We start from the raw sequence: 26,158 nt of genomic DNA on the forward strand, positions 1-26,158 counted from the left end.
CCAAAGTCAGTGGGGAAGCCAGCAAGAAGTTATAAGTCCCAGGAAGGCAGGCAAGTGGTTGCTGCTGAGTGGGGGAAGGAGCAAGGGTGTGCATGGGGGTGTAGGGAAGGCGTGGCAAGGGTGTGCAAGAGGATGTGCGAGGCTCGGGGAGGGTGTGCGAGGGTTGGGAAAGGTGCGTTGAGAGGCTGTGGTGTGGGTCCAGGATGGCGTGCAAAGAGTGTGAGGGGGGTATGCCAGAGGTGCAGGTTGGGGTGTGGGAGGGTGAGGCACCAGTCAGAGAGAGTGTGCAGGGGTGTGCAAGAGATGTGCAAGGGGATGCTGCATGGGGGTGCACAAGTGCAGAGGGGCTGGGAGAGCGTGCTGGGGGGAGATCTGCAACCTTCCTTGCTGGCTTCCCCACTGACTTTCTGGGGAAGCAGGGAGGGAAGGTTGCAAGTGGTGAACACGCAATCACTGGGTGCAGCAACCGGTCCTAAGTGTGAACTGGTTGCCAAGTGCCCAGATTGCAATCACACGGCTGCAGGGGTGCTGGGACTCCGAGGACCAGTTGTAATCACCATTGGTTCAGCACTGTCATAACTTCAAGCAGCTGCTGACCAATTGTCATAGGTCGAGGACTACCTGTAGTTTGGAATTACTCTTTTAGTTCAAGCCGCTGAAGAACTGTGTATGCTTGGGAGGTATGAGTGGCAAATTAAAGACTCCCGTCCCCATTTATATACCCAGATTGCAGCAGTCTAGGAGAAAAACACAAGCTGTCCAGCAAGATGAAGTTGGTATGGCAAAGCTGGGGATACTTCCAGGCTTACCTTCTGTGCTAGCAGGTTGCACTGCATCATCCCAGTCACTGGGTGGCTGCCTGTCCTCAAGGGCCACGGGCTCCTTCAAAAAGAACTCCCGACGACGATTCCGATTCTCCAGGCTCGACATGCGGGTGAACTTCTTCCGTGAAAGGCGCAGGTACTTCTGGTTCTTGCTCTGTTTCCGAAGAGGAAAGGGCAAGACCGCTCCCCCACTCTTCTCAGACAGTTCTGTCTGCCCTCCCTTGGCCCCTGCCAAGTTGTTTCCTCCTCCCCCAAACCTCCGGGACAGAGAAAAGCAGAGTTTCTCTTTCCCTTTGTGGGCACTCCTCAGGTCCATGCTATATAGTCTCTGCAAATGAAGAAAAGCACTCTCAGCTCAAGAAGTCTGTGACGCAGCTAGGTTCACATAAGCCACAACTTGTAAGGCGGTCTTCCTGGACTCTAGGTTCCTGGGCTTCCAACTCCCAAAATGCCACTCAGCCAATACGGCCTTGGTGGACAGACGTTTCATGAGCTCTACATGAGCTTATTTCATGAGCAAAAGAGTGTGAGGGTTTATCTGCACAAGAGCAAAAGCTTCCAGTGGAAAAAGACTATCGTGAGCAGAACATTTAAAATTGCTCTGAACTGTGGGCAAAGCATCTTTTTTTTTTTTTAGCTAAGATGTAATTTTGAAAACTAATTTTCCTCTTACAATGTTTATGGCGAGAGAGAAAAGGAAGGTTAGATATCCCTTAAATATTGCTGGACTACAACTCCTATCTTCCCTAGGTATGCTGGTTGAAAATGAAAGGAGTTAAGAGTCTAATAGTATCTACCAGGAAGAATCTTGTGATGTCTTAATGGACTTGCTTTCAGGAATCACAGTCCATTACACCAGATACTAGAAGATTCTTTGTTGTATTTGCTGCAAAAGACTAGCAGAGGTCTCTCTCCAGCCCATGGTGTCTGGGAATTCAAAACTGGGAGAGGCTGAACTACAGCAGCAATACTGGTATTTAGGAATAGCATCAAAATTTAGTAAATCTGAAATATTACCTGCAGCAACAGGCGCTTAGGTTTCGGACCTCTCTTTCTGTAACCTGAGGCACGCTCTCTTTCTTCCCTAAGGAGACAAAAAATGCCTAGCAGTTGTGTTTGCTGAAACAGCATAAATCCACAAGGTCTTTTGTATAGGTGTTCCTTCACATTACTTACACATACTTCCAAGTAAATGTTGATTCAAGTCTAGATCATATTAAGAAGGATTTCATGTGATTTGAGTTGGTAATTATAGCTATTCATTTCCCCCAGAGTTAGTGCTTAATACAACTGACTGTTACTTGCATTACAACTAACAAAGTGATACTTAAGCATGCACACAAAATACAACACTTTATGGATCCTCCCTTGTCAGCTTCTTAAATAAATTTCGAAGTTCTTTCAAAAAAAACGTTAGCCTTCTTCAATCCGGTGCCCTTCAGATCCCAGAACTGTATTACAGATCCCAGAATTCCCAGCTAACATGGCCAAAACATAGCAAATTGTTAATAACTTGCCTCCTGTGATGAGAATATCAGTCTAGGACAATGTGTTGTACGGGTGCCACTGACTTATTTTTACCTCTGTATCTATCTTGCATCTCATAAATAAAAGCTTGTAAGCTGAAGTACTAATCAGTAATATGATTTGCTTTTATTATATTCCTTAAGTGACAGCTAAACCTTTGGAAGCCTTTTACACTGGGAAACACTAACTACGCTACATCAGGAAATTTTTACTTTAGCTAAGGGTGACATAATTATGACCTCTCCTTGCCTAGGTGAACTGAGATAAACCATTTTAGTCTATACACTCATGCTACACCCCTTTCATGGAGACACCAGAGGCTTGTTTAACCTTTCCAAAAGGAAAAAAAGAAATGTTCTTACTTCTCTTCATAAGCCATCACCAGACGAGGGTCAAGAATGTGCTCCTCGGGCTCCCATGTGCTGTACCTAAGAGAAAAGTTAGAGAAAGCAATCAAAACGTTTTGGGCAAATTTTGGGCTTTTGTTCATATTATCTATATTCTAGCATCCCCCGTTCATTCCATGGAATCCTGAAATAAACAACAAGTACTAAAAGTTTTACACTTCTAAAACGTTTTTCTTTACAACAAATTCCTATTCTTATCCATGAAACGGATCAAGTAAGATTGACCACAAGCAAAGTCAATGGGGAAGCCAGTAGGAAGTTGGAAGTCGTGATCACGTGAGGCCCTCACTTAACGACCCACATGGTCCTTGTTTAACGGCAACTGGGACTGCTGGAATTGCCATCCCTAAGTGATGTGGTCATGTTTTGTTGTGCTTTATGACCTTGTCACTTAGCGACAACATTCCCAGTCCTAATTGCCAATATAACCCAAGGACCTATAGTACATCAACCTTTGCTCAGAGGAAGGCCTTTGCTCAACTTCGTGTTGTGCACCAGTTACGCCCCTTCCTGGATTGGGAAGCTCTCCAGTCAGTCACTCACACCCTAGTCATCTTCCGTATTGACTATTGCAATGCACTCTACGTGGGGCTACCCATGCAGAAGCTACAGCTGGTTCAAAATGCAGCGGTGCAAGCAATTTTGGGTGCCCCAAGGATGGCACATGTAACACTTTTGCTGCGGGAGCTGCATTGGTGCCAATTTGCTTCTGGGTCCAATTCAAGGTGTTATTACCTTTAAAGCCCTACATGGCATGGGTCCAGGTTACCTGAGTGTAATGAACGCCTATTCTAAAACACTATCAGACTCACGAGCAGGAATTCAAAGATATCTTATTTATTAAAGAATAGTATGCAGGATCACAGAGAAAGCTGAGAATGATAAAAGCGCGCCAAATGCAAACTAAAACCCCTCGGTGCAAATGAGATCCCTCCCCCCGTAGAATCTTCCCAAGTTCACAATTCCAGGTGCTCCTAACGGCTTCTGATGGTCTGCGGGAAAAGTCCTTGAACAGAGAACATAACCCAAACACATTCCATTGTAATGAACACAGATACACAGCTTGGTACAAGGTTTCACAGCAGCTCCCTCCCAAACAGAAACGCGTGTCAGCGCCATGGCATGTGAAACATTACGATGTATACTGTACACTGAAACAGTGAACATGACATACTGCCCCCCAAAAGAAAGAAAACACTAAGCAGCAGGCTTCAAAGGGTAAGCAAAGTGGAAACGGCGAACTAAAGCAGAAGCATTAACATGGCGAGCAGACACCCATTCAGGATGAGGAAAGTGTTTCCATCGGACCAGATACTGGAGGGTGCCTCGAATCTTGCGAGAATCAACGACCTCCTTGACCTCAAAGTGCTGTTGGCCGTCAATCATGATCAGAGCAGGAGTGGTGGTGGACAGGCTTGAGCAAGCTGCAATGGAAAACAGGGTGCAAGCGTTTCAAATTGTGAGGCAGGTCCAATTTAACAGTAACTGGATTGATAAGACCAACAATAGGGAAAGGACCAATGAACTTGGGAGCAAGTTTTTTAGAGGGTTGTGGTGACTTCATAAATTTGGTAGATAGATACACCTGATCCCCAATCTTGAAGTCGTGTTGCAAGGAACGATGCTTATCAGCTTGAAACTTGTAAGCAGCCTGGGCATCAGCCAAAGCCTGTTGAATCACCGGCCAGGAATCAGCCAGCTTAACAGCCCAGTCAGAGGCAGAACATGTTTGGGAAGGGGGTTGTGGCAGTTCAGGGATGGGAACAAAGTCGTGACCAGAAACCACACGAAAAGGGGTTTGCCCGGTACTTTGATGGACAGCATTGTTGTAAACCACTTCAGCAAAAGGCAGTAACTCCACCCAATCATCCTTATGGTAGTTAATGTATGCTCTAAGAAATTGTTCAAGAGTGGAGTTTAAAATCTCAGTAGATCTGTCAGTCTCAGGATGGGAAGAGGTGGACAGCGCTTGTTTGGTGCCAATCAATTTTAAAAATGATTTCCAAAACTGGGAAGTAAACTGTGTGCCACAGTCGCTGACCAAACTGGAGGGGCTACCATGGAGACGGTAGATGTGGATGAGAAATAGGCGCGCCAATTGCGGGGCGGACGGGATGGATGCACATGGAATGAAATGTGCCTGTTTGGAAAAAAATCTTTTACAACCCAAATGACAGTTTTCTTCTGACTGGAAGATCCACAATAAAATCCATAGAAATCTCGTCCCAGGGATGGGACGGGCTGGCCACTGGCTGTAGAAGCCCCTGTGGTCCCCCCCTCCCTTACGTTTTGACATTGCACAAACAGGACAGGAAGCCACATAGTCTTTTACATCACGTCTCAAGGTAGGCCACCAGAATTGACAACGAACCAAATGTAATGTTTTGACAAAACCAAAATGCCCAGCAAGTTTATCATCATGGGAACGCTGTAAAATGTCAGCTCTTAAAGTTTCGGGTACATAAAGGCAGTGTTGCACCCATGCCAGACTGTTTTGAAAAGAAACAGTGTCTTTATTAGCTAGCAACCAAGTGTCAGATTTCAGCACCTGGAGAAAGTCCTTCTGTAATTGACAAGGAACTTCCACTTTCCGCTTCCCAGACTGGGCTGGGGGCGGGGTTGCCTGCGCAAGGGTCTGGCTCCAAGTGACAGCAACCAAGCCCAGTTGTGGTTCAGTGAGAACAGTCCCAACCACATATGCCACCTGGTCAAGGTCCTGACGTAAACGTGACAGAGCATCAGCCAGAAAGTTTTTCTTTACCGGAATAAATTTTAACTGGAAGTTAAAGCAACTGAAAAATTGAGCCCAGCGAATCTGTTTAGGACTGAGATGCCGGGGGGTGCGGAGGGCTTCCAAATTCCTGTGATCGGTCCAAACCTCGAAAGGGCATTTAGCGCCTTCCAGGAGGTGATGCCAGGCTTCCAAAGCGGCTTTTACAGCAAATGCCTCCTTTTCCCAAACATGCCACCGGCGTTCGGTTTCAGAAAATTTTCTGGACAGATAAACGGAGGGTTTTAAGTGATTTTCAGAATCTCTCTAACAATATAGTCCCAACTGAGGAGTCAGAAGCATCAATCTGGACCACAAAGGGGCGTTCAGGATCGGGGTGCTGTAGAATAGGCTCAGCAGTGAAGAGGGTTTTTAACTTCTCAAATGCTGCCTGGCATTCAGGCATCCAATTCAGCACTGCCCCAGGGTTTTTTACTTTGTGTGTCTCCCCCAAGCCCTTGGTACGGAGTAAATCAGTGAGGGGCAAAGCAATCTCAGCAAACCCCTGGATAAATTGGCGATAGTAATTACTGAACCCGAGGAAACTTTGCAATTGCCTCCGGGTGCAGGGACATTCCCAACTTAAAATCGCCTGAATCTTTGCAGGGTCCATTTCAATGCCCTTGTCAGACACCCTATAGCCCAGATAGTCAAGTTGGGTCTTGTGAAACTCACATTTGGAAAGTTTGGCATAGAGTTTGGCATTTCTAAGCTTGCTTAACACCTGTTTGAGGGGGCGTTTGTGTTCCTCCTCGGTTTCAGTGTAAATGAGATCATCATCTAAATAAACCAGGACCCCTTTAAACAAATGATCATGTAATACTTCATTAATCAATTGCATGAAGACTCCGGGCGCCCCTGCCAACCCAAAAGGGAGGACTTTGTACTGAAATGAACCCAGTGGGCAATTAAAAGCAGTTTTCCATTCATCGCCAGCTCGTATGCGGATGCGGAAATAGGCTTCACGAAGATTGAGCTTGGAGAAAATCTTGCCCTTAGACAAATGAGCTAACATGTCCTTCATGAGCGGAAGAGGGTACTTGTTGCAAATTGAGACGGAATTTAACCCTCGATAGTCCGTACAGAGTCGAAGCGTGCCATCTTTCTTTTCCCGGAATAGCACAGGGGCCCCAACTGGGGAATTTGCAGGTTCAATAAACCCCCTTGACAGATTTTTGTCAATAAAGTCCCATAATGCCTCAAGCTCCTGCTGAGTCATTGGATAAATTTTTGGCTTGGGCAATTGAGCATTGGGAACCGACTCTATTGCACAGTCAGTTTTCCAATGGGGGGTGGGGTAGCTGATCTGCTTCCATTTCCTAAAAAACGTCTGCAAAGTCTTGGTATCGATCAGGCAAGCCTTCTAGATGTACCAAGTTAGGGTGCGGCGTGGCGATTGCGGCCCTTCCAACCCCCGCATGTGAAGCTCTCTCCGCTGTAGGAGCTTGGTAAAATCCGTCTTTAAAAGTCACAGTTCTGTGTTCCCAGTTTATATATGGGCTTCGATAGGTCAACCAGGGGATCCCCAGAATTACCAAGGGATTGCCAACAGGTGCTACTACGAATTTTAAAGTCTCACGGTGGCTGCCCATTTGCATTGTGACAGTTCCAGTGAAATGGGTTGCCAGCCCCCCCCCCCCACCATTGAACCATCCAACTGTGTGAAGATCAAAGGCTGCTGGAGGGGGAAGCTAGGCAGGTCCAAAGCAGCAACCAGATCAGGGTGAATTGGACACCTGGAACACCCAGAGTCAACTAAAGCCCAGACCTCTGTAGTTTTTGTGCAGGAGCCCAATTTTACTTTTACTGCTAAAGTGGGACAGTCAGCACTCACCATAGCATCCTTGCGCCCATCCTCCACCACCTGCCCGCAGGCGCTCTTCATGGCAGGTGGCTGGCGTTTCGCGCCGGCTCCTTAGAGTCATCTTCAGCCTCTCCCGAGAAGTAGAATACTTCCTCAGTGTTGGCTGCGCCCTTGGCTGCTGTCATCCACCGCAAGGGGGGGCGCGATTTGGCCAGCGGCTTGCCCGCTCAATCTCCAGCCTTGGCTTTTGGGCAATCAGCTGCTCGATGCCCTTCCTTTCTGCATCGGAGACACTGACCCCTCGCATAGCGCTGATCTCTCTCCTCTTCCCAGGCTCTATAGCCTGGCCGGGCAGCAGTTGCAGCACTTCGGGGTCCCCTCATGGTGGCTGGTTTTTCAGGTCTTCTGATTTGCATGAAGGTATGCTGGGTGTGTTCAGCCTTGCCGGCCAGACAGATCCATTCGTACAATGACTCTGGGTCATCCCTACACAATGCCCACCGTAGGACGTCCCGGTTGAGTCCCTCTTTAAACCGTTCTATTAAGGTTGACTGAGACCAGTCGGGGATTTTCCCAACTAAAGCCTTAAACTCCAGGGCGTAATCAGCTACAGACAGTTGGCCCTGGGTAAGATCCTTCAGCGCCTTCTTAGCTCTTGCCTTGGCCAGAGGATCTTCAAAATGCAGCTTTAACGCCCACATGAAGTCCTCGAAATATTCAAGTGCAGGGGAGTCAGCCTCACTTAACTGAACATACCAGTCAGCCGCTCGACCCTTCAACTTGGTGGCAAGGGCAGTTATCTTAGCCTCTTCGGATGGGAAGTATGCTCCAAACTGCCTTGTGTAACTTTTAGCATTAGTTGAAACAAAGATAACTTGGTTGGATCCCCATCAAACTTGACAGAAAAGTCTCTCGCCCCCACTCCTGTTGGAGCGGAATCGGCAGCTGCTTGAGTGGTTGGGCCCCAGGTTACAGTAGTTCTCCCTCTTCGGGGTGGGGACACTGGTGGTTGAGCCCTGTGGGGCGGAGATTCATCCCGGAGCCGTCTCCGGCCCCGCTCTGCCGGCGGTCCGGGTGGGAGGATGGGGGATGGTTGCGTGAAGCTGGGATCTCCTCCGCGCCTCCCCTGACCCCCCAATGACAGAGACAGGTTTCTTAACATGTACTCCATCGATTCTATTTTGGCCTCCACCACTCTTAGCCTTTCAGGGGTTTGAGATTCCTCCCTCCCTCGCGTGTTAGGCTGTCTCTCTGTTGATACCGTGGTAGATTCTACGTCTGGGTCAGTGGGAACCGATACTTCCAGGACGCCTGGGGGTCCCTGGCTGGGGTTCTCCCATTTCATCCCAGGTGATCAACTCTGCGGGCGATTCTCTGGGTGCTGGTTGCTCTGGTTCTCCCGCATCGTCAGATTCCTCCACCTCAGGACTGGAACTCGATTCATCCTGGAAATCTGAAGGTTCTGGGGTGAGGCTCAGTTCTCCGCTCTTGACCGTTGACTCGGGCATCAAGCTAGCCGTCTCCTCAAGTCCCCCGGTTGTGAGCTTGGACTCGGCCATCATTAACTATTTTCCCTCACAAACTAATCTTGGTAGGAGCTAACAGTACAACTTTGGTGATTCTCAGCTTTATGTAATGGTTGCCTATTCTAAAACACTATCAGACTCATGAGCAGGAATTCAAAGATATCTGATTTATTAAAGAATAGTATGCAGGATCACAGAGAAAGCTGAGAATGATAAAAGCGCGCCAAATGCAAACTAAAACCCCTCGGTGCAAATGAGATCCCTCCCCCCGTAGAATCTTCCCAAGTTCACAATCCCAGGTGCTCCTAACGGCTTCTGATGGTCTGCGGGAAAAGTCCTTGAACAGAGAACATAACCCAAACACATTCCATTGTAATGAACACAGATACACAGCTTGGTACAAGGTTTCACAGCAGCTCTCTCCCGAACAGAAACGCGCCTCAGTGCCATGGCATGTGAAACGTTACGATATATACTGTACATTGAAACAGTGAACATGACACTGAGGAACTGTCTCACCCCCTTACATTGACCCATCCCACCCAGTAGGCAGAGAAGGCATGTTGCAGGTCCTGTCCATGAAAGAATGTCGACTGGCGGGTCCCAGGAAGAGAACCTTCTCTGCCGTTGCCCCCACTCTATGGAACACTCTTCCCCCAGAGGTGAGGCAGGCCCCCACTCCCCTGGCCGTCCAGAAAGGGGTGAAGACCTGGTTCTGCCATCTTGCATGGGGCGTGAGGAGGGGCAACCAACCCTGAGGATGGTTAGCACTCTGATGATGCTCCCGTATAGTAATTTAAGAACTTTTTACCATCTATTCCCTTGGGATATATTATGTATTTAAGCTGATTGTTTTTATTGCATGTTTTATTGTTTTATTGTATTTTAATTGGTATTTTATTCTTGCTTTAGTGTAAACTGCCCAGTCGCTCTCCAAGTGAGATGGGTGATGACTAAATTTGAAATATAAATAAACCTTCTCCAATCAAGTACATTATTTCCACCAAATCATCCTACCAAAAAAAAGAATTTTCCTCTACAATTAGAACAAAGCAAAATAGCACCATGAATCCACATGAGCCCACAAATCCTCATCTTCTTAATTGTAAAGCAATGGGGGTGGGGGAGATTTAATAAAATGAAAGTCCTTGGCAGAAAGGTCCATAAGCATGATGCCCCAACAGAAGAAAGAACTATTATATGTGGCCACAGGAGAACATAACCAGAGGACCTTGAAGATAATTCAAATTGCCAAATCATATGAAACCCTAACCGTGGACCCACATGATTTAGGAGCTTTAAAACTGCCAAATTCACTATGAATTAGGTATGAAAACCATCTATAAATGTACCTATGCTGATGGTACAAAAGCTGAAGTTATGCTCTAAATTAAGGATGGGCACATTGTGGCCCAATATGTCATTTAGCCCCAGGATACTTTTTTTTTTTTTTTTTGGCAGCCCCCGACTGCTCTCCAAAATTCACTGATATGATTGCTAAAAATCTATGGTGTAGAAAACACAAGATTGACAATATAATACTTAAAATCGGCTTTATACAGTTTGAAAAGCAAAGGAATAAATCAATGCCACTTCCCAAATGGGAGGAAAATAAATAATAAAAGAATACCAGTCCCACCCATGCATGTGACACGGCCACATCTATTTTGGATCACTACTCCACACCTCCCCTCAAAATATTATGTGCAGTCCACAACTATCAAAAAGGTATTCACTTTGTTGCAAGTGTTTGCACTCATCAACTCCCTTCCAACTACATTTTTGGCCACCAGATATTACAAACATTCTTCAAACACAATCTCAAGTATAATGTACAACTGTAATTTCATTTAGTTGCTACTAGAATACAAGTACCTATAGTCAAAATCCTGAAAAATTAGTCAAAACTGGTAGAAGTCTTCTCTAGCCACTGTTGTTACCAGGACAAACAGAAATGTATTTGATTTAAATTTCACCTTTCCTCAAGGCAGTATGCACAGCACTTCAATTTTTGCACCATATATACCCAGACCGGTCTCAATCCATGACACCAAGTGTTATGGACAAATATAACTGAACGCAATAAAAACTATATATTCTGAGCAGCCACATTGCCAGTGAACTGCAATTTTATCCTGTCTATATTAAGCTTCTGTTTGCAGTCATCTGGGTTATTTTTGATCTCAGACACTGGTTTAGAGCCAGAGTGGGCAACCTGCAACATTTCAGATTTGCTGGATTCCAATGTAATCCCAGCAAATTTGGTCAACAATCAACCACAGTGGGAACTGCAATCTAACTTCTGAAGTGTGATAGGTTCTCAAACCCTTACTGTACTGAAAGGCTTCTACTGGCTTCCCAGAATTTGCTGTTTGTAAGAGAGTTATCTGTATATTCTGCATGTTAATTCCCAGTTTCAGTATTGACATAGGTATGTAGTAAGCAACAGTTACCCACATCATCATCACCCCTCAAAACAACTACAATGACCCCCTACACGTGGTCCACTCAGAAACTGCAGCAGATACAAAATGCAATGGACCACCTACTGGAGTGAGAGCTATCAGTGTCCTGTAACACTGGTTCTATAGGCATTGCATAGGCTTTTGGCTTCTGAAGTCAATTCAAAGTGCTAGTTTTAACCTATCAAACCTTTGATGGCTTGACACCCAGGTATCTATAGGAATGCCTACTTCGGTGAGAAATTATCTGTCTAGTTCAGCGTTTCTCAAGCTTGGCAACTTTAAGATCTTAAAGTTGCCAAGGCTGCAAAACACTAGTCTAATCTGTTTAACCTTAACAGAGATACTGAGTGTCTCCCATGTGAGATCAAGAGAGAGGGGGCTAGAGCATGATATCTTTCAGGGTGTATCTCAGTGCTATGAACAGCTTAATTCCAGAGACCTGAATAGCATCCTCCCTAACAGTTTTTTGGACAGAGTTAAAATAGAGCTCTCCAACAGAACTTTTAATCAATAAGAAGCATCCAAAAGCTGTTTATTAGATGCCAGATATGCAGTAACGGTATTTTCTGTTTTCTTAATGGATTTTATGCTTCAGCTTTTTGGAAACTACCAGCAGTTCTTGTTGAGCTGGCAGTATGTAATACTGTAAATAAATAAAATTCTTCCCAAACACACCAATAAATTTCAGCTCTTCAGACACTTAACCCCATAGTCAAGACCTTGCTTAGTGCAGAAGCTCATAGACATGATCTAGCTAGATTAGCTGCTTTACTGCAGACAAGAATGAAGTCACACACAGAGAGAAATCAAAGCATGTATGTCTAGAGTTTAAATTCTAGGCCTTTTTGAATCAACAAAATTTGTAATTCTCTTCACAGCCTTAAAACTGGGAGGTCCTTGCTCAGTGTGATACAACTGTCCTATCTGGCCTGCTGGTTCTTGGCTCACCAGTTCATTCCTTAGAGGAAGGCTGTGGTCCAACTGTACAACACCACAAAGCATTTAATTTGAGATACAGAATTAAGCATCTTAGGCTTCTGAAAATGCATAGACAGGTGTACCTCAGTAAGCAGAAATGAGCTGAAATCAGAAGCATTGCCTATATTAAAGGATCTTAATTCATTCCATGCCTGGACCAGGCAAAGATAATGTAAAAATGACATCGTTTAATTTATACAGCTTCTCCTAACCCATAATGTCCATATTGTCAAAAGTAACATAGAAACAGTTCTAGGAATAAAAATTATTACTACTAAGACACCTAACGAGTTTGCCATGATATGTACTTTACGCACTATCTATGGAAAGTTATTCCATCGGGGTAAGAGAGATGGTAGAAATTATTCTAAAAATCAACACCTTAGAACCAAGATATTTGGTTCTACTCATCTGGACATGAATAAGACACTGATTTCTGCTCTGCTTACAGATGGAAAGTTAGCAATACTAGGAAGATAGCGTTTGCATACTACTACTATTCCAAACCATTACTTAAAGAGATGGTCAGACTATACTTGCATTTCATTGGCATCTGATCCCAGAAGAGCATATTAAACTGTGCTTGAGGAACATACACTTCTCCCCAGCCTGCCAAATTTGCTCTGGAAAACACTAGAGAGCATATATGGAAGGAAAACAGTACGAAGGAGAAAAGAGAAGAGGCAATTCCACTGCATATTAGATGAAAACCAGTGTTTACAGATGTTCACATCTATAGCCATGGGAATGGTGTATGTGTACACATCTGAAACTAATGCTTCATCTGATTCTCATCCACAAAAATACAACAAACTCTGCTGATAATTATACTGTATTCTGTAGCAATCTCCAGAGGGGTGTGGGTATATCTATGTGTGGTTAGAACTATAATGTCACTTTGGCTCAGAAATTATCCATCTCTCTTTTCTCTTGATAATTCTAGAAAGCGTGGTCTTAATTTTAGGATGAAGATGTTGATTGGTACAGTCGATAATCAATTTACTGAAATACATTTGACATTTCATCTACAATCATAAACATACTAATAAATAAATTCTATGACCATGTAAGAATTTATTTCTGGGTCAGTTAAACGTAAGGTTGCACTTTTAATAAGATGAGGGGATAAAATGCAAAATTATATCACCCTATATACTCTGGGCCTGTGTATTAGGAACTCAATAGCAATAGATTAAATGGACCATGAAATAGGAAAATTTCAATTTCCAACCCAATTAATTATTTGATACTATCAAAAATATACAGTATCAAGGTAAAGATAACAGTCTAGGATGATCGAGAAAATTGATATATTCTACAAATAGAAAAATAATTTGGAAATTGATTCATGAGAAAGTAATTGAATCTATTTGTACAATGCCTATATTATTCAGCCCATGGATAGCTTCAAATATTAGCATCACGAAAGAAGAACACGTTACCCTTTCTCAACAAAAGGATCATAAACAAGGATTCCCATATTCATGAGTTTAATAACGATCACAAAATGACTCCTTCAACTCCCGCATAAGATTGCTGAAATGAGGAAGCTAAGGGGATAAGCAAAAGCATATTTGAGAAAAAATTGTGAGCTCTGTTCAATTTTGGTTTTCAAGTAACTTCCTGGCTTCTTTTGCATCAAGCTTAATTTGGTAACTGTTGAGATTTCTATTAGAAACAAGAACAATCCTATAATTTCTTTGATTCTGTCTACTCATCTTACCTGTTGTCTTTCTCTTCTATTTTCCTCAGCCTTGCCAAGAACATTTTTCTGGATCATCATTTGCAGACATCATACCTGCAAAGTGTTTGAATTTCTGCCTACTGAACGTCATCTCAGTCTTCAATTGATCCAAAATTGACCAGATCTTCTTATAACAGTATCCTGATCCATAATTCAAATCTATTTTCTTTCTCTCATTTTTCAGTGTCCAGCCTTCAAAGCCATACATTACCAATATAAAGAACATAGTTTTATTATTCTGATCTTTGTCATAATAATATCCCCACTATTCATGGCCTTATCAAAGTTTATCATTGCTTTACTCCATAGGATTAATCTTCAGTTCTTCATCTTTATTCATTATTGAGCTTAAGAAAACAAACCTATCTATCACCATCATTTCTTTATCTCAACTGTAAGTTCACTAACTATATTTACATTATAGTAAATCCTCATTTTAAAGGTTCTTGGTTTAGCAGGATTTTGGATATATTAGACTAATTTTTCCTCCAAATACCTCCCTGAAATAATGGACTAAATCACAAGAGTCCCTCTTGTGGGGGAAGATAGGCGGTGGCAAAATTTGATAAATAAATAAATTGTATCTGAAATAATCTGGATGACTAATGTAAATTATGCCATTTGTGTCAATTTACATCATTTGCATAATAAATTACCCAAATGACATTATTTACATGATTTAATGCAAACATAAATCAACACCAATGATGTAAATCCAGATTTAATGACATTTGGGTTTAACCTAATGCCCTTTCCAAATGGCTCATTAAACCCAGGATTTACTGTACTTTTGTGTTCTTAATATTTAACTAGACTTATTTTTCATGTTTACTATAATAAGCTCTTCTATATTTTCAGCTAACAAAGTGGTATTACCTGCATAACCCAAATTGTTAGTGTTTTGGCCTAATATTTTGATTCTGGCCATTCTCTCTTCCAATGCCTATGGAGACAATATGCATCTTTGTTTCACTCCCTTTCCTATCCTGAAGTACTCTTTTTTCAAATCCAGTTTTTACAATAGCTTATTGTTCATTGTAAAATTCCGCAGAAAAATAATCATGAATTCTGGCACATCGGTTAGCCTTGATATTCTCCACAGTGCGGCATGAGCTATAGAATCAAAGGCCTTTCTTGCTTTGTTATCTAACCTATTTCAGTTATCTGATCTCATGTCCATCTGTCCTTTCTGAAATCTGCTTGTCATTTGGAATTTCTCCCTCTATATGTGGCCCTGTTTGACTTTGTAACAGCTTCTGCAAAACTTTGCTTGCATGAGGAAATAGCACAATGGTTTGGTAATTTGCCTATTCTCTTGCATCTCCCCTTTTCAGTACAGGTATATGCACTGATCTTTTCCAATCTTTAGGTCACACAGTCTTATTTTACAGTTGTTGGCAGAGCTGTTAGCATTGTTTCTCTCCTACAATAACAAATCAATGGTTATTTCATCTGTACAAATTGCTTTCTAATCTGGCAGCCAGTCTACTATCAACCGTACCTCACTTTCTAGTGTAGCCAGTGCTTGAATATATTCTTTTTGTTCAGACATTTCTGTCATTCTGTAATCCCATTTGTTAAGGATTCAGTTTAGTCTTCTGTGATTACTTGAGTAGTCTACCCAAGATATATCAGTACATTTTCCTGTGAGTTCTCTGAACTTCTTAAAAATACCTTTTATTTTCCTTATCTTGATATTTTTATTTGTTGACTTCCTTGATTGAGATGTTTTCCCCTATCCTTTCTTGCTTGATGCTGGAAGTCTTTGTTTAGTCAACATATTTCCTTCTTGTTGCCCATGGCTTTCATACTGTCTTTCTTCGGCTATCAGAATAGTTTGTCTTGGAAGCCACCTGAATCTCTTCCACTCTGAGATTTTAGTATTTTCTTTTATTTTTCACAGTATCTCTTTCTCAGGTTCTTTCAGATAAATATACTGAATCTGTTCCTTGTACCTATCTTACAGTCAGACTTTATGTCATCCAGGTCCAATTTTGTTGGCACACTTATCCTCTTTAACTTTGTAGGTTTATCCTGTATAGTAAAGGTAAAGGTTTCCCTTGACATTAAGTCCAGTCGTGTCCCACTCTAGGGGGCGGCGCTCATCTCTGTTTCAAAGCCGAAGAGCCGGCGTTTGTCCGTAGACACTTCCGTGGTCATGTGGCCAGCATGACTAAACAGAACGCCGTTACCTGCCCACCGAAGCGGTACCTATTAATCTACTCACATTGGCATGTTTTCGAACTGCTAGGTTGGCAGGAGCTGGAACTAGCAACGGGAGCTCACCCCGTCACACGGATTCAAACCGCCAACCTTCCGATCGGCAAGCTCAGCAGCTCAGCGGTTTAACCCGCAGCGCCACCACGTCCCTTTTTATCCTGTGTATTTGATACCAATTATTCCTGGTCTCTCCCACAATCTGTACCTGGAAGTGTCCTGGCTGCCTGAACTGCACTTCTCCATCTTTTGTTTCTTATTATATAGTTGATTTGATTCTGATGTGTTTATCTAGTGATGTCCAGGTATATAGTCTATGTTTATGTTGCTTGATACAGGTATTAGCAATGCAAGAAATTCCTTCTGAAACCTACTGATCTATCTCCTGCAATATATTTACCCAACATTTCCTGTGATTCCAGATTTCTAATTTTTTCCCAATTTTTGCATTTAAATCACCCATTAGTTGCAAGTCCTTTCCTGATGTTAGTATCTTTTGCACTACTGCATCTATAATAGTCACAGACTTTTGTGTAACACTGATATTCATTGTATAACCACTAATTGTAATAGATGTGATCCTCTCTTTTATTGGGCTTTGTTCCAGCATGTACTGCTCAGAGTCCCTCTTTGGAGGGACATGGGAGGTAGCATAAATATGAGAAATAAATAAATAAATAAATAGTATGGACGTTTCCTTTGTATGGCCTCAAACCCTGAAAGTATATCATGTTACCTAGACCACCTGAATTCATTTAGACCTGAAACATCCTGTTTAGTATGCTTCATTTCTGCTTTGACAATTTCCCTGGTTCATGCATCTCACATTCCATATTACAACTGTGTGTCTTTGAAAATAAACAATGATTCTTTTAGCATTGGCCACATCATCTCTTCCAGATGTGCCCATGAAAGATTGACATTTTTTCCCCAATAGTTAAAGGAGTACTTTCTGACTGGGGCGGGGAGGGTGATGCGACCCATAGATAATTCAGTGTTTCAACCAAGGTCATATAGTTTTCTTGGCAACAAGACAGAACTGGTTTGCTGTTGCCTTCTTCCATATTTGATTTTGGACTTACTTCTCCTAAACGGCTGGCTTCTCTAGCACCTGCAAAGCTTCATCTGCCCTCCCCCTACTGGGGATCTTTCTTAGCTTTCCTTCTCTAGTTTTGACCTTACCAGCAAAGGTAACTCTATCACAAGCTCCAGCATCCACAGGTGTCACTTTCAAGGCCACTGAAGCTACTGAGTCCTCCCATAATACTGAGAAGGTAATCCCCGGGGAAAATAATCCTTTACCCCCAGATATTTTGATCTCCAATTCCCATTAATCCTAGCCAGCCTGGCCAATGGCAAGGAGCTCCTGGATTTGCAAAATAAATTTCAGGGCTTTAGATTGTCTACTCTCTGATGTAGGTTCAAATTCCAATCCTGGGCAATCTTAAGCAGGTTCTTTTCTTCGTGAATGTTTTGCTAAACTGGATGGTGGAAAATTACGTTATGAAATAAAATAGTCCAGCTCATTGCCTGTGATATGAAATAGAAAAATAACAAGTTTTTCACATGTCTGACTAGAAAACAAATACAGCAAGAAAATAGTTTTACCTGCCTTGAGGCTGAGGGAAGGAGATATGATGTTAAGTCAATACATTTACTTTAAAAGATGCATTTCAGGTCCTGCTCCTAGGAGAAGGACAAGGTTAAAAATAGTTGCATCTCCAGCTTCATTTTCGTTAATTTATATTCTGTTTCCATTATTAGCCCAGCCTTTTAAAAGCCCTTTTCCCTCACCTCTCCTTTTGTGCCAATGTCCACAATGAAAAGTGATTAAACCCAAAAATGCCATTTGAACAAATGCTGATTTTGTTTTCTTCCTTTCTGCTGCAGAAGATTTTGGCACCACTTTTAATCAGTGAATGAAGAGCAAGCTAAGAATTCCTGGGAAGAAAGGGGGGGGGGAAATCTTAGATGAGAATTTTTAATAAATGTCCTATGGGTGTTGCCCATTCCTCTGCAGTTCAGCTTCTTGCTTGACTGCGGTAAGAAAACACTGCATATGGGAAAACAGTGCACTTCGCCACACAAGACAAACACACACACCACCACCACACAAACAGAAAGGGCCAGACTGCAGCAGAACTGCAGACCACGCATTCTGGAAAATGCAAGTCATATGATCTCTCCTCTCCTTCCCCCTCCCTTCTTCTAACTCAAGTTGTAAACAAGCTTGCAGCTGACTCAGAGCTATAACCAAATTCTTGGCTCTTGGCTCTGATGGGTGGGGCATGAAGGCAAGTTTTCAGAGAGGCACACAAATGACACTGGGGCGGGGGGGCGGGGAGGAGAGGGAAGAGTCAAAAGAAACAGCCAACAATTCTTGATCTGCGGCCATTTGCCTCCTATCTCACAGAGAAAGTGGACTAATTGGGAAGGATTAGTGAATAAAATACTGTAGATATTTGCAGGTACCATCAGAAATTAATTCCATCCTAGAATTAATCTAGAATAGAGCCTAGAACAAGGATGCTGTGCATTTTTAATGTCCAAAGACCTGTGTCAAAAAAAAAAAAACCTGGGCAAAGGGAAAACAAACTGTAATCTGCAAGATCATTTCTAACAAAAATCAATGGTTGGCTTTTAAGCTAACTTCTAATTGATTTTGATAGGTCCAAATAGCCATCTCAGTTATGTTTTTTTTTCCCCCAGAACCAGAAAAGCTAAGAAACCCTAACCTATCCTTATTGGGAGTTTATTTCATTGAAGTGAAGAGGAAGGAAAAGCAAGTACAGCAAAAGATGCTGTGGTGGGTTTTTTGCTGCTTTCTGAAACTCTAAAATTCAGAAATATTTCTGAAATAGTGGAATAATAATATGGACTAAGAAATAATAGCATGATCTTCTCCTCTTCAGAGTACTATCTCTATAATGAACAAATTAAACCAAATTTCAGTCTGATATTTAAAGGGGGCCTGAGAATTCTGAGATCTGTAGTCCCACCACAGGTGATGGGTGCTGTGTTGGAGAAACCTTGTTTAACCAGTTGTGGGTACCTCCATGATTAAGCTCAGCAAACACTATTAATACTGATAACAGAGAATATAGTTTGGATATCTTCCTTTCTGGCTCAAGAACTGATGCGTATGCCTCAGAATTCAAACTCCAGGATTAGCAGGAAGCCAGTAATATCCTGGGAGATGATTTGCCTACAGCTATATTCAGCAGTGATCTCAGAGCAAGATTTGGGGACCAAAATCCAGGCTCCTGAGCAGCAGAAAAGTTTCTAAACACAGAAGGTCTTGTTTACTTCAAAATGTGATAACTATCACATGTTTCACCAATAAAATTGTGCCATCTAGATCTAAAATCACTTAATTGTGCCAATCACTGGCATTTAGCCCATTTTAACTTCTACTGAAATATGCAAGTTGTTATTATAACTACAATATAATCCATAGCGATAGAATAATGAAGATGTCCCTATGGCTTGGATTAACAGGAATACCTCCTCTACACACAAATGATTTTATTGCTTCACACTATTGCATACTGCAACGTAGACTACTACTCTGCCCTGCTGAAATGCAATTACATCTTGGAAAGCACTACATTGCTAGAAACACCAAGTAAACATCTTGCAGCTGCTTAAGCAATGAAGTTACCTGAATGAAGGTTATACACTTCTTATTTTAGGAAGAAATAATGTGGCTGAGTCTGTGCCATTCGAGTTAGGAAGAAAAAGGCATTGTGTTGCCAGACATCTAAGATCAAACTAAAGTTGGCCATTGACCAACTTGCCAGGGATACATATGCACCAGGGTTCCTCAACCTTGGCAACTGTAAGCTGTGCGGACTTCAACTCCCAGAATTCCCCCACCAGCAAATCAAAGCTGGCTGGGGAATTCTGGGAGTTGAAGTCCGCACAGCTTACAGTTGCCAAGGTTAAGGAATCCTGCATATATACACAGGCTTCTGGTAAGCTGCACTGAGATCCCCATCTCATTTCTACAGCAGTTTTTGATCAGTTAAATAGAGGCTTTTCTAAACTGTGCAGAGACCCCTGCTGTTCTCCATATCACACACTAATAAGTGGACCTGCTTCTCTTCTCTTCCCCACTCCCTGCCAATGCCCACTAACAGCAACCTCAAGTCATGGATGGCTCACAAGCAACTATTTATTGTTCAACTAGCAAAATCATAATATGCTCCTTACTCATTCCACTTGGACCCCATACTATCTCAAAGAACTTAATAGCCCTTTTTATAGGATTACTCCAATTATAACCTTTTATTTTAAAAATATATGTTTCATTTGGGATAGAAGACTTCTACTCTTGAATTATTTTCCACAATACTGTAAGAAAAGGCATTTTCTTAAAAAAAGGACATATAAAAACATTATTACTTAGTTCAAAGGATCAGCTTGGGAAAGCATAAGTAGAGTGATACTTCTCTTGAAGCTGGGGCCAACAGGAAAAAAAATAAACATAAGACAGATCATGGATACAAATGCATAATTTCAAATATAATCCAAACTTACTTGGGGGGCCATCCTTTCCATTTCACCAGATATTCCACTTTACCCTATAGAAAGAGAAGGGAAGTAAAATCAACAGTTTCATCAAGCCCCACAAAAACAATTAGATCTATAAAATATTTTCTCTAACAAAAAATAAACCAGCATCCTTCAACTTGCCCATTTCTCTGCATTTATAATCTAAACCTCTCCAGACACTGAGCTGCAATTCCTGGGCTTGCCCTAACCCATCTATACATGATTAAGAAGGAATGCTTAGAAATTGGGAGAAAAAACTCTGCCTGCCAGATAGGATGAATGGTGTGAGCACCTTGCTACTTTCATCCCTTCGCCTGCAAGTGCTTCTGGTACATCACACAGGCTCTCTGCTTACAGCATACTACAATATAACTAATTAGGTGTCCTGATAATCTTATACAATGGTCTGAACACTGGGCTGCATGAATGCTTCTCAGCCAGATTTATCTAAGGAAGTGCAGATAATTGCCTGAAAATTACAAGATTCTCAGCCTCCTCCCCATCTATACACACGCACGCATTGGTTCACAGAACAGAATGCCAGCCTACTCCTTACTTCCCATCAACTGAACAAAAGAGATCATGTATACCTTTTCTCCATGATCAGTGGGCCCACCATGATGTGATGGTTTCATCTCCCACCACAACGGAAGGCCAGCAGCACAGATTGGTTTTTTTTTTTAGCAAACCAGTATTATGAGGCAATAAAAGCTTTGAGCTAATATAGGATCTGACATTACTTGCTAGTTTTGCAAGGCTGTCTCCCAAACCTGGTACATAGGTTCTGTACCCAGGCTATGAAGATACCAGATCTGCAATAGCTTCATCTTTACAGCCAAATCACAAATCAAAAGCATTATCTCCATTTTCTCAATAGCCTATCTTGCCAATATGAGGTGTCCTCATATGATGTGGAGGCTCAGAAGCACTTAGTAAACTGTTGAGTAAATTCTCCTCTCCTAAAATTACTGATATTGTGCTTCATATTACAAAAAAATCCATACATTATTTTTTTAAAAGGATGTAGATAGTCTTGCAATCTTCAACTCATACAAAAACCTGAAATTTTTCACATCAAAGAAACTGACTGATTAGCACAATTACCTCTCAAAGGCAGATAAATCATGCAGACAACTGTGAATATTTATGGCCTAAATAACTTGATAAAGATTAAACAAAATCCCAAGTAATCATATTTAGGTCATCTTGGAACCATCTCAAATTTCAATAAAGCTGTTGGAAATAGCTAACCTTCTTCCAAGAGATACAATCCCAATTTCTCTGTTCATCAGGATACCTTCTCTATGACTACAGAGCAAAAACATGGGAAGCAAGAAAACGATCCAACCTAGGGGCAGAGTTTTTAAAAATATGACATCCACCCATTTTGACATATTTGTTCTTCCTGTAGCAGAAACGTGTGCCCTACTCTAACACTCCCACTCTGCAGCACTCCTAAACTTGCAATCCAAGACACATTAGTTACTTGTCTGGAGGTGAGAGCCATTAAACTCAAGACATTTACACATGAGTAGTCAGACCTAGCCCTGCGCTGGGGGAGCGCTGCAACGCTTGTCCACATTCCAACAGGGATATCACCACGTGATAAACGTGCAACAACCATCATTTCTCTGCACTCTTGCGAGTCAACCTTCTCTTGGGCTTCACTGCCGCCCCCTGCCGGCAGGAAAATGAAAAGTTCCGCCACGCCCCCCTACTCGCACTACGGCGTGTGTACAAACTGGGGGGCAGAGGATGATGTACTCTCGCTTCGCTTGCCGTACCGCGCGGTGTTTTTTGCCGTTTGGAGAGAGCAGAGGCGCTGCCGCTACGATAACTGTTCGTGGTTAAAGGTCCCAAGAGAAGGCTTAGCAATGGAAGAAATCCTGCCTTCCAGATTCTTCCTCCTAAATGTCGTTTGTAGCCCTGCGGAATAAACGCGAACTCGGCGCAGGAAAACAGAACCCACCTTTCTTACGCGCTTCTTCCTGATGCTCTCCACAGCAAACACCTGCTCCCCAATTGCGGAAAGCTCCATACAGGGAGGAAGGAGGGGGCGGCGAAGGCAGCGGCTGCTCACAGATTGAGCGGAGTATCCAACTGCTTGCCGGCTACCGCTGTTTGTTTTTGCAGTTCTCGCCCTTACTTACTCCGGCCCCCCCTCCAGAGCTCAATCACGCCGCCGCTAACGTTCCATTTTAGAACCTGCGTAACATTTTCCCAAGCGCGCGCGAGAGAAGAGCGAGCCCCCGCCCTCCCGTTCTGGCGAGCGCTAGTTTGTCGGAAGAGCCGGGCGCACGAAAGCCGCTCCTGCTTTAGACCTGCTTGAGCGGCGGGCTCCACCCACAAGGAACCTGCGCGAGCGTGAGATTAAGTCCCGGTTCGCACCGCAGGCCTAACACAAAGGCCAGCCTTGGACTGGGGAGGGAGAGCTGGGCTCTTTTTTCTTCCTCCAGGGAAGGGAAAGGGGCTCGAATTAAGCAATCAGAAGAGGGGGAATTGGCGAAAAAGGCCTCGTTCTTGTTCGCGGCTGGTGCTTTATCCGCTGATGTTCGGAGATCAGCCCCGGAGCGATGGCATCACGGTTCTCACAAAAAGGGCGGCGCGGCTGCGGTTTTTGTGCACATATTCACCTGGGAGTATGGCTTATTGCACTGAGTTAGTCTTACTTTTGAGGAAGCATGCGTAGGATCACCCTGCAAAAAACAGTTGCATCAGACAAGCGCCTATTCATGGAACCCTGTGGTTCTTCTAAGTGAATGGGCATTTTCATAAGCTCGCCTCTGTCTCAAACTGCATTTTGTTCTTTGCTCTGTGGAGAAGAGGGATAGCGAATCACCCATTCCTTAAGCTGGACCTCATTCCGACATCTATATAATTTCCTTCAGCGGGGGGTGGGGGGGAGTTTCTAGAACAGCAATCTACAGAATTGAACTCAAAGGGAACATCGGCTGTCAAGTTGGAGCTGCAAAAAAAAAAAAGCATCCTGCAGTGCATCAACTCCGTTAACTCCTATTTGAAATCGCATTTCTTCATTTTACTCCTTCCATAACGTGTTCTTGCACGACTTTTCTGCAGCTACGGACAGGCAGAACTTCACTATGTACGTGTTCTCACATTGTTGGGGAAATCTGAACAGCGCAGTCTTGTGTAGGTTTACTCGGAAATAAGTTCCATTAGATTCAAAGAATTTACTCCGGACGTGAAAGCGATTGCTCCTAAATGCGTGTAAGCGTCGGGAAATTTGCCTGCCCTATCAGTATTTTTCACATTCGTCATAACCTTAGGTGAAAAATGTGGGTGAAAAATAAAATGCAGTTTCTGATAGTTCTGCAGTGGGCGATTATTGTCATGAGACTGCCTATCAAATGTTTTGAGAAGACGGACCGTTTTTTTGTTTTTTAAAAAAGCTTGCAATAAACGCTTAAACGCACCCTCCCCTCATGTTTACAAAGTCGGAACTTTCGTTTTCACCATACCCTTTTGCGTGTTCTTATTGGCCCGTTGCTACCGGGAGACCTGCCTTCCGAACCCTTCATTGGTCTGAAGCTACGTTTGTTTCGTTTCTTTACGCTGTAATTGGTCACGGGCTAATTATTTCGGTTTAATTGAAAAATCCTCGACAGATGAACTCAGGTCCGGCGCCACGGTCAAGGAAGATGACGAATGTCTCCTGGCTGGAAGAAGTGTGTTCTCTCCTGCCTAAATGAGGCAATAATAAGATCTTCTCTGAAGAAACCCTCGTTGACCGGGGACTATGTGCAATTACAGTCCAGCCTGAAATATTTTGCTGCTTTGAAATCTGTCGTTCATAAATTACAGTGGCTGAGTTTACACACCACACATTAAGACGCTACCAAGCAAACTAGTTGTGGCTTAATGTGATCTGTGAATCCAACCACAGGACTGTGCCACTTGGGTCAGAAGGTGTATTGTTCAAGGCTGAACAAAATGTTCTTAGGTTTTTCTTCTGAACACAGACTCAGACAAAAGACTTGCCTCTAGGAGGGAGATTCTGGTTGTTACTGGTAACACTGAATCTTCTTTCTGCCCCCAACCTTGAAGCCATTCTGCTTCCCCCAGCCAACTTCTCCTGCTTCCTCTTTCCATCCTCAAAAAGAACTGTAGTTATTCTAAAAGTCCATTTTGCTCAACTTTGAATCCATACATCTGGTGAAGTGTATTGGGACAGATTTTATGTGAAAATAAACGTGTTAGTTTAACACATGTCCCAAGACTCCTGTGCTTGTTTCTTGCAATAAATCAACATGGCAATCTCCTTTGGGAATTTAAATGTTTTTAAATTGTCCATGGTTGAAGGATGCTCTGGAGGGGAGGGGAGAATTCAAATAATACTATGTTGTGTGGTTGAATTCTCATAATCTAAAAACAAAACAAAACCCAAAACCTATGCCGGATTGATGTTGACCAATCAACTGTATATAGAAAATGGCAAGCAAGACACAAATGCCATAGCTTAATGTGCTACATAGGAAGGATATGGGTAGGGATATGGGAGGATTGTTAATAATTTATTCAAAGAGATGCATCCACATGGAATTCCCATGATGGATTCAGCACCAAGCATCCTGGGGTAGCTGCTAGAGTTCAAGCAGCATATCAAGGCATACCATTGTTTGTTCTGGAAAATAATCCATTCAACCCAGTACTTTCAACAGAGCCAAATAGCTGGATTTTATTTTTCCCAAATGCCCTTAAACCTTGCGTTATGTAAAATATGTAGACTGCATTTGCATGACTGTGTTGGTTGTTTGACTGACTGATTGATTGATTGATTATGTGCCATCAAGTCATTTTCGATACCTAGCAACCACATAGTTAGATTTTCTCTTTGACAATCTATCCCTAACCTGGCCTTTCAGGTCTTCCAACAGTGCACTCATCACCACTCTGAGTCCATCCACCTTGCTGCTTGTCGTCCACGTCTCTTTCCTTCCACCTTTCCTGGCATTAAAGCCTTTTCCAGGGAGCTAGGTCTTTGCATACTGTGTCCAAAGTAGGATCATTTGAGCCTGGTTATTTGTGCCTCGAGTGAGAACTCATAAATTATCAGTGACCTTGCAGTGTTAGGGTGGCTACTTTATTTACTTTGTACAGTTCTCTGGACATTGGCATTCTAGAAGATGCAACTTTTCCAAGTCTTTTGATATGAAGAAGGTCCCCAGAATATACAGAAGGAGCTCTCTAGCTTCTTGTCCCACATCTGTTTTTATGCTTCTATTTCTGTGCAATGATTTCTACATCCTGGAAGAGGGTAGGTTGAATAATAGATGACTGTTTGGTTCAACATACAACCAGCTGAAAGTTTAGATCTTATTTAT

General features: G+C 42.8%; 1 protein-coding gene across 2 annotated transcripts in view; it reads right to left on the bottom strand.

Annotated features, from left to right (window-relative positions):
• Positions 1 to 23,086, bottom strand: part of CBX7 (chromobox 7) — a 31,322-nt gene extending 8,236 nt beyond the window's left edge. Inside the window, exons 1-5 of one of the 2 annotated variants that reach the window (XM_063309412.1) lie at positions 22,786 to 23,086; positions 20,802 to 20,845; positions 2,714 to 2,779; positions 1,842 to 1,908; positions 810 to 978 (exon numbers count right to left, since the gene is read on the bottom strand). In XM_063309412.1, the coding sequence (XP_063165482.1) occupies positions 810 to 978; positions 1,842 to 1,908; positions 2,714 to 2,779; positions 20,802 to 20,845; positions 22,786 to 22,854 (415 nt within the window). In that variant the 5' untranslated portion in view covers positions 22,855 to 23,086. Of the gene's footprint in view, positions 1 to 809; positions 1,153 to 1,841; positions 1,909 to 2,713; positions 2,780 to 20,801; positions 20,846 to 22,785 lie in introns of both variants that reach the window. The other variant, XM_063309411.1, reaches the window with a different exon arrangement.
• Positions 23,087 to 26,158: the final 3,072 nt, after the last annotated feature.

Source organism: Candoia aspera, chromosome 7, assembly GCF_035149785.1.
Source record: "Candoia aspera isolate rCanAsp1 chromosome 7, rCanAsp1.hap2, whole genome shotgun sequence".
Classification (NCBI taxonomy): Eukaryota; Metazoa; Chordata; class Lepidosauria; order Squamata; family Boidae; genus Candoia; species Candoia aspera.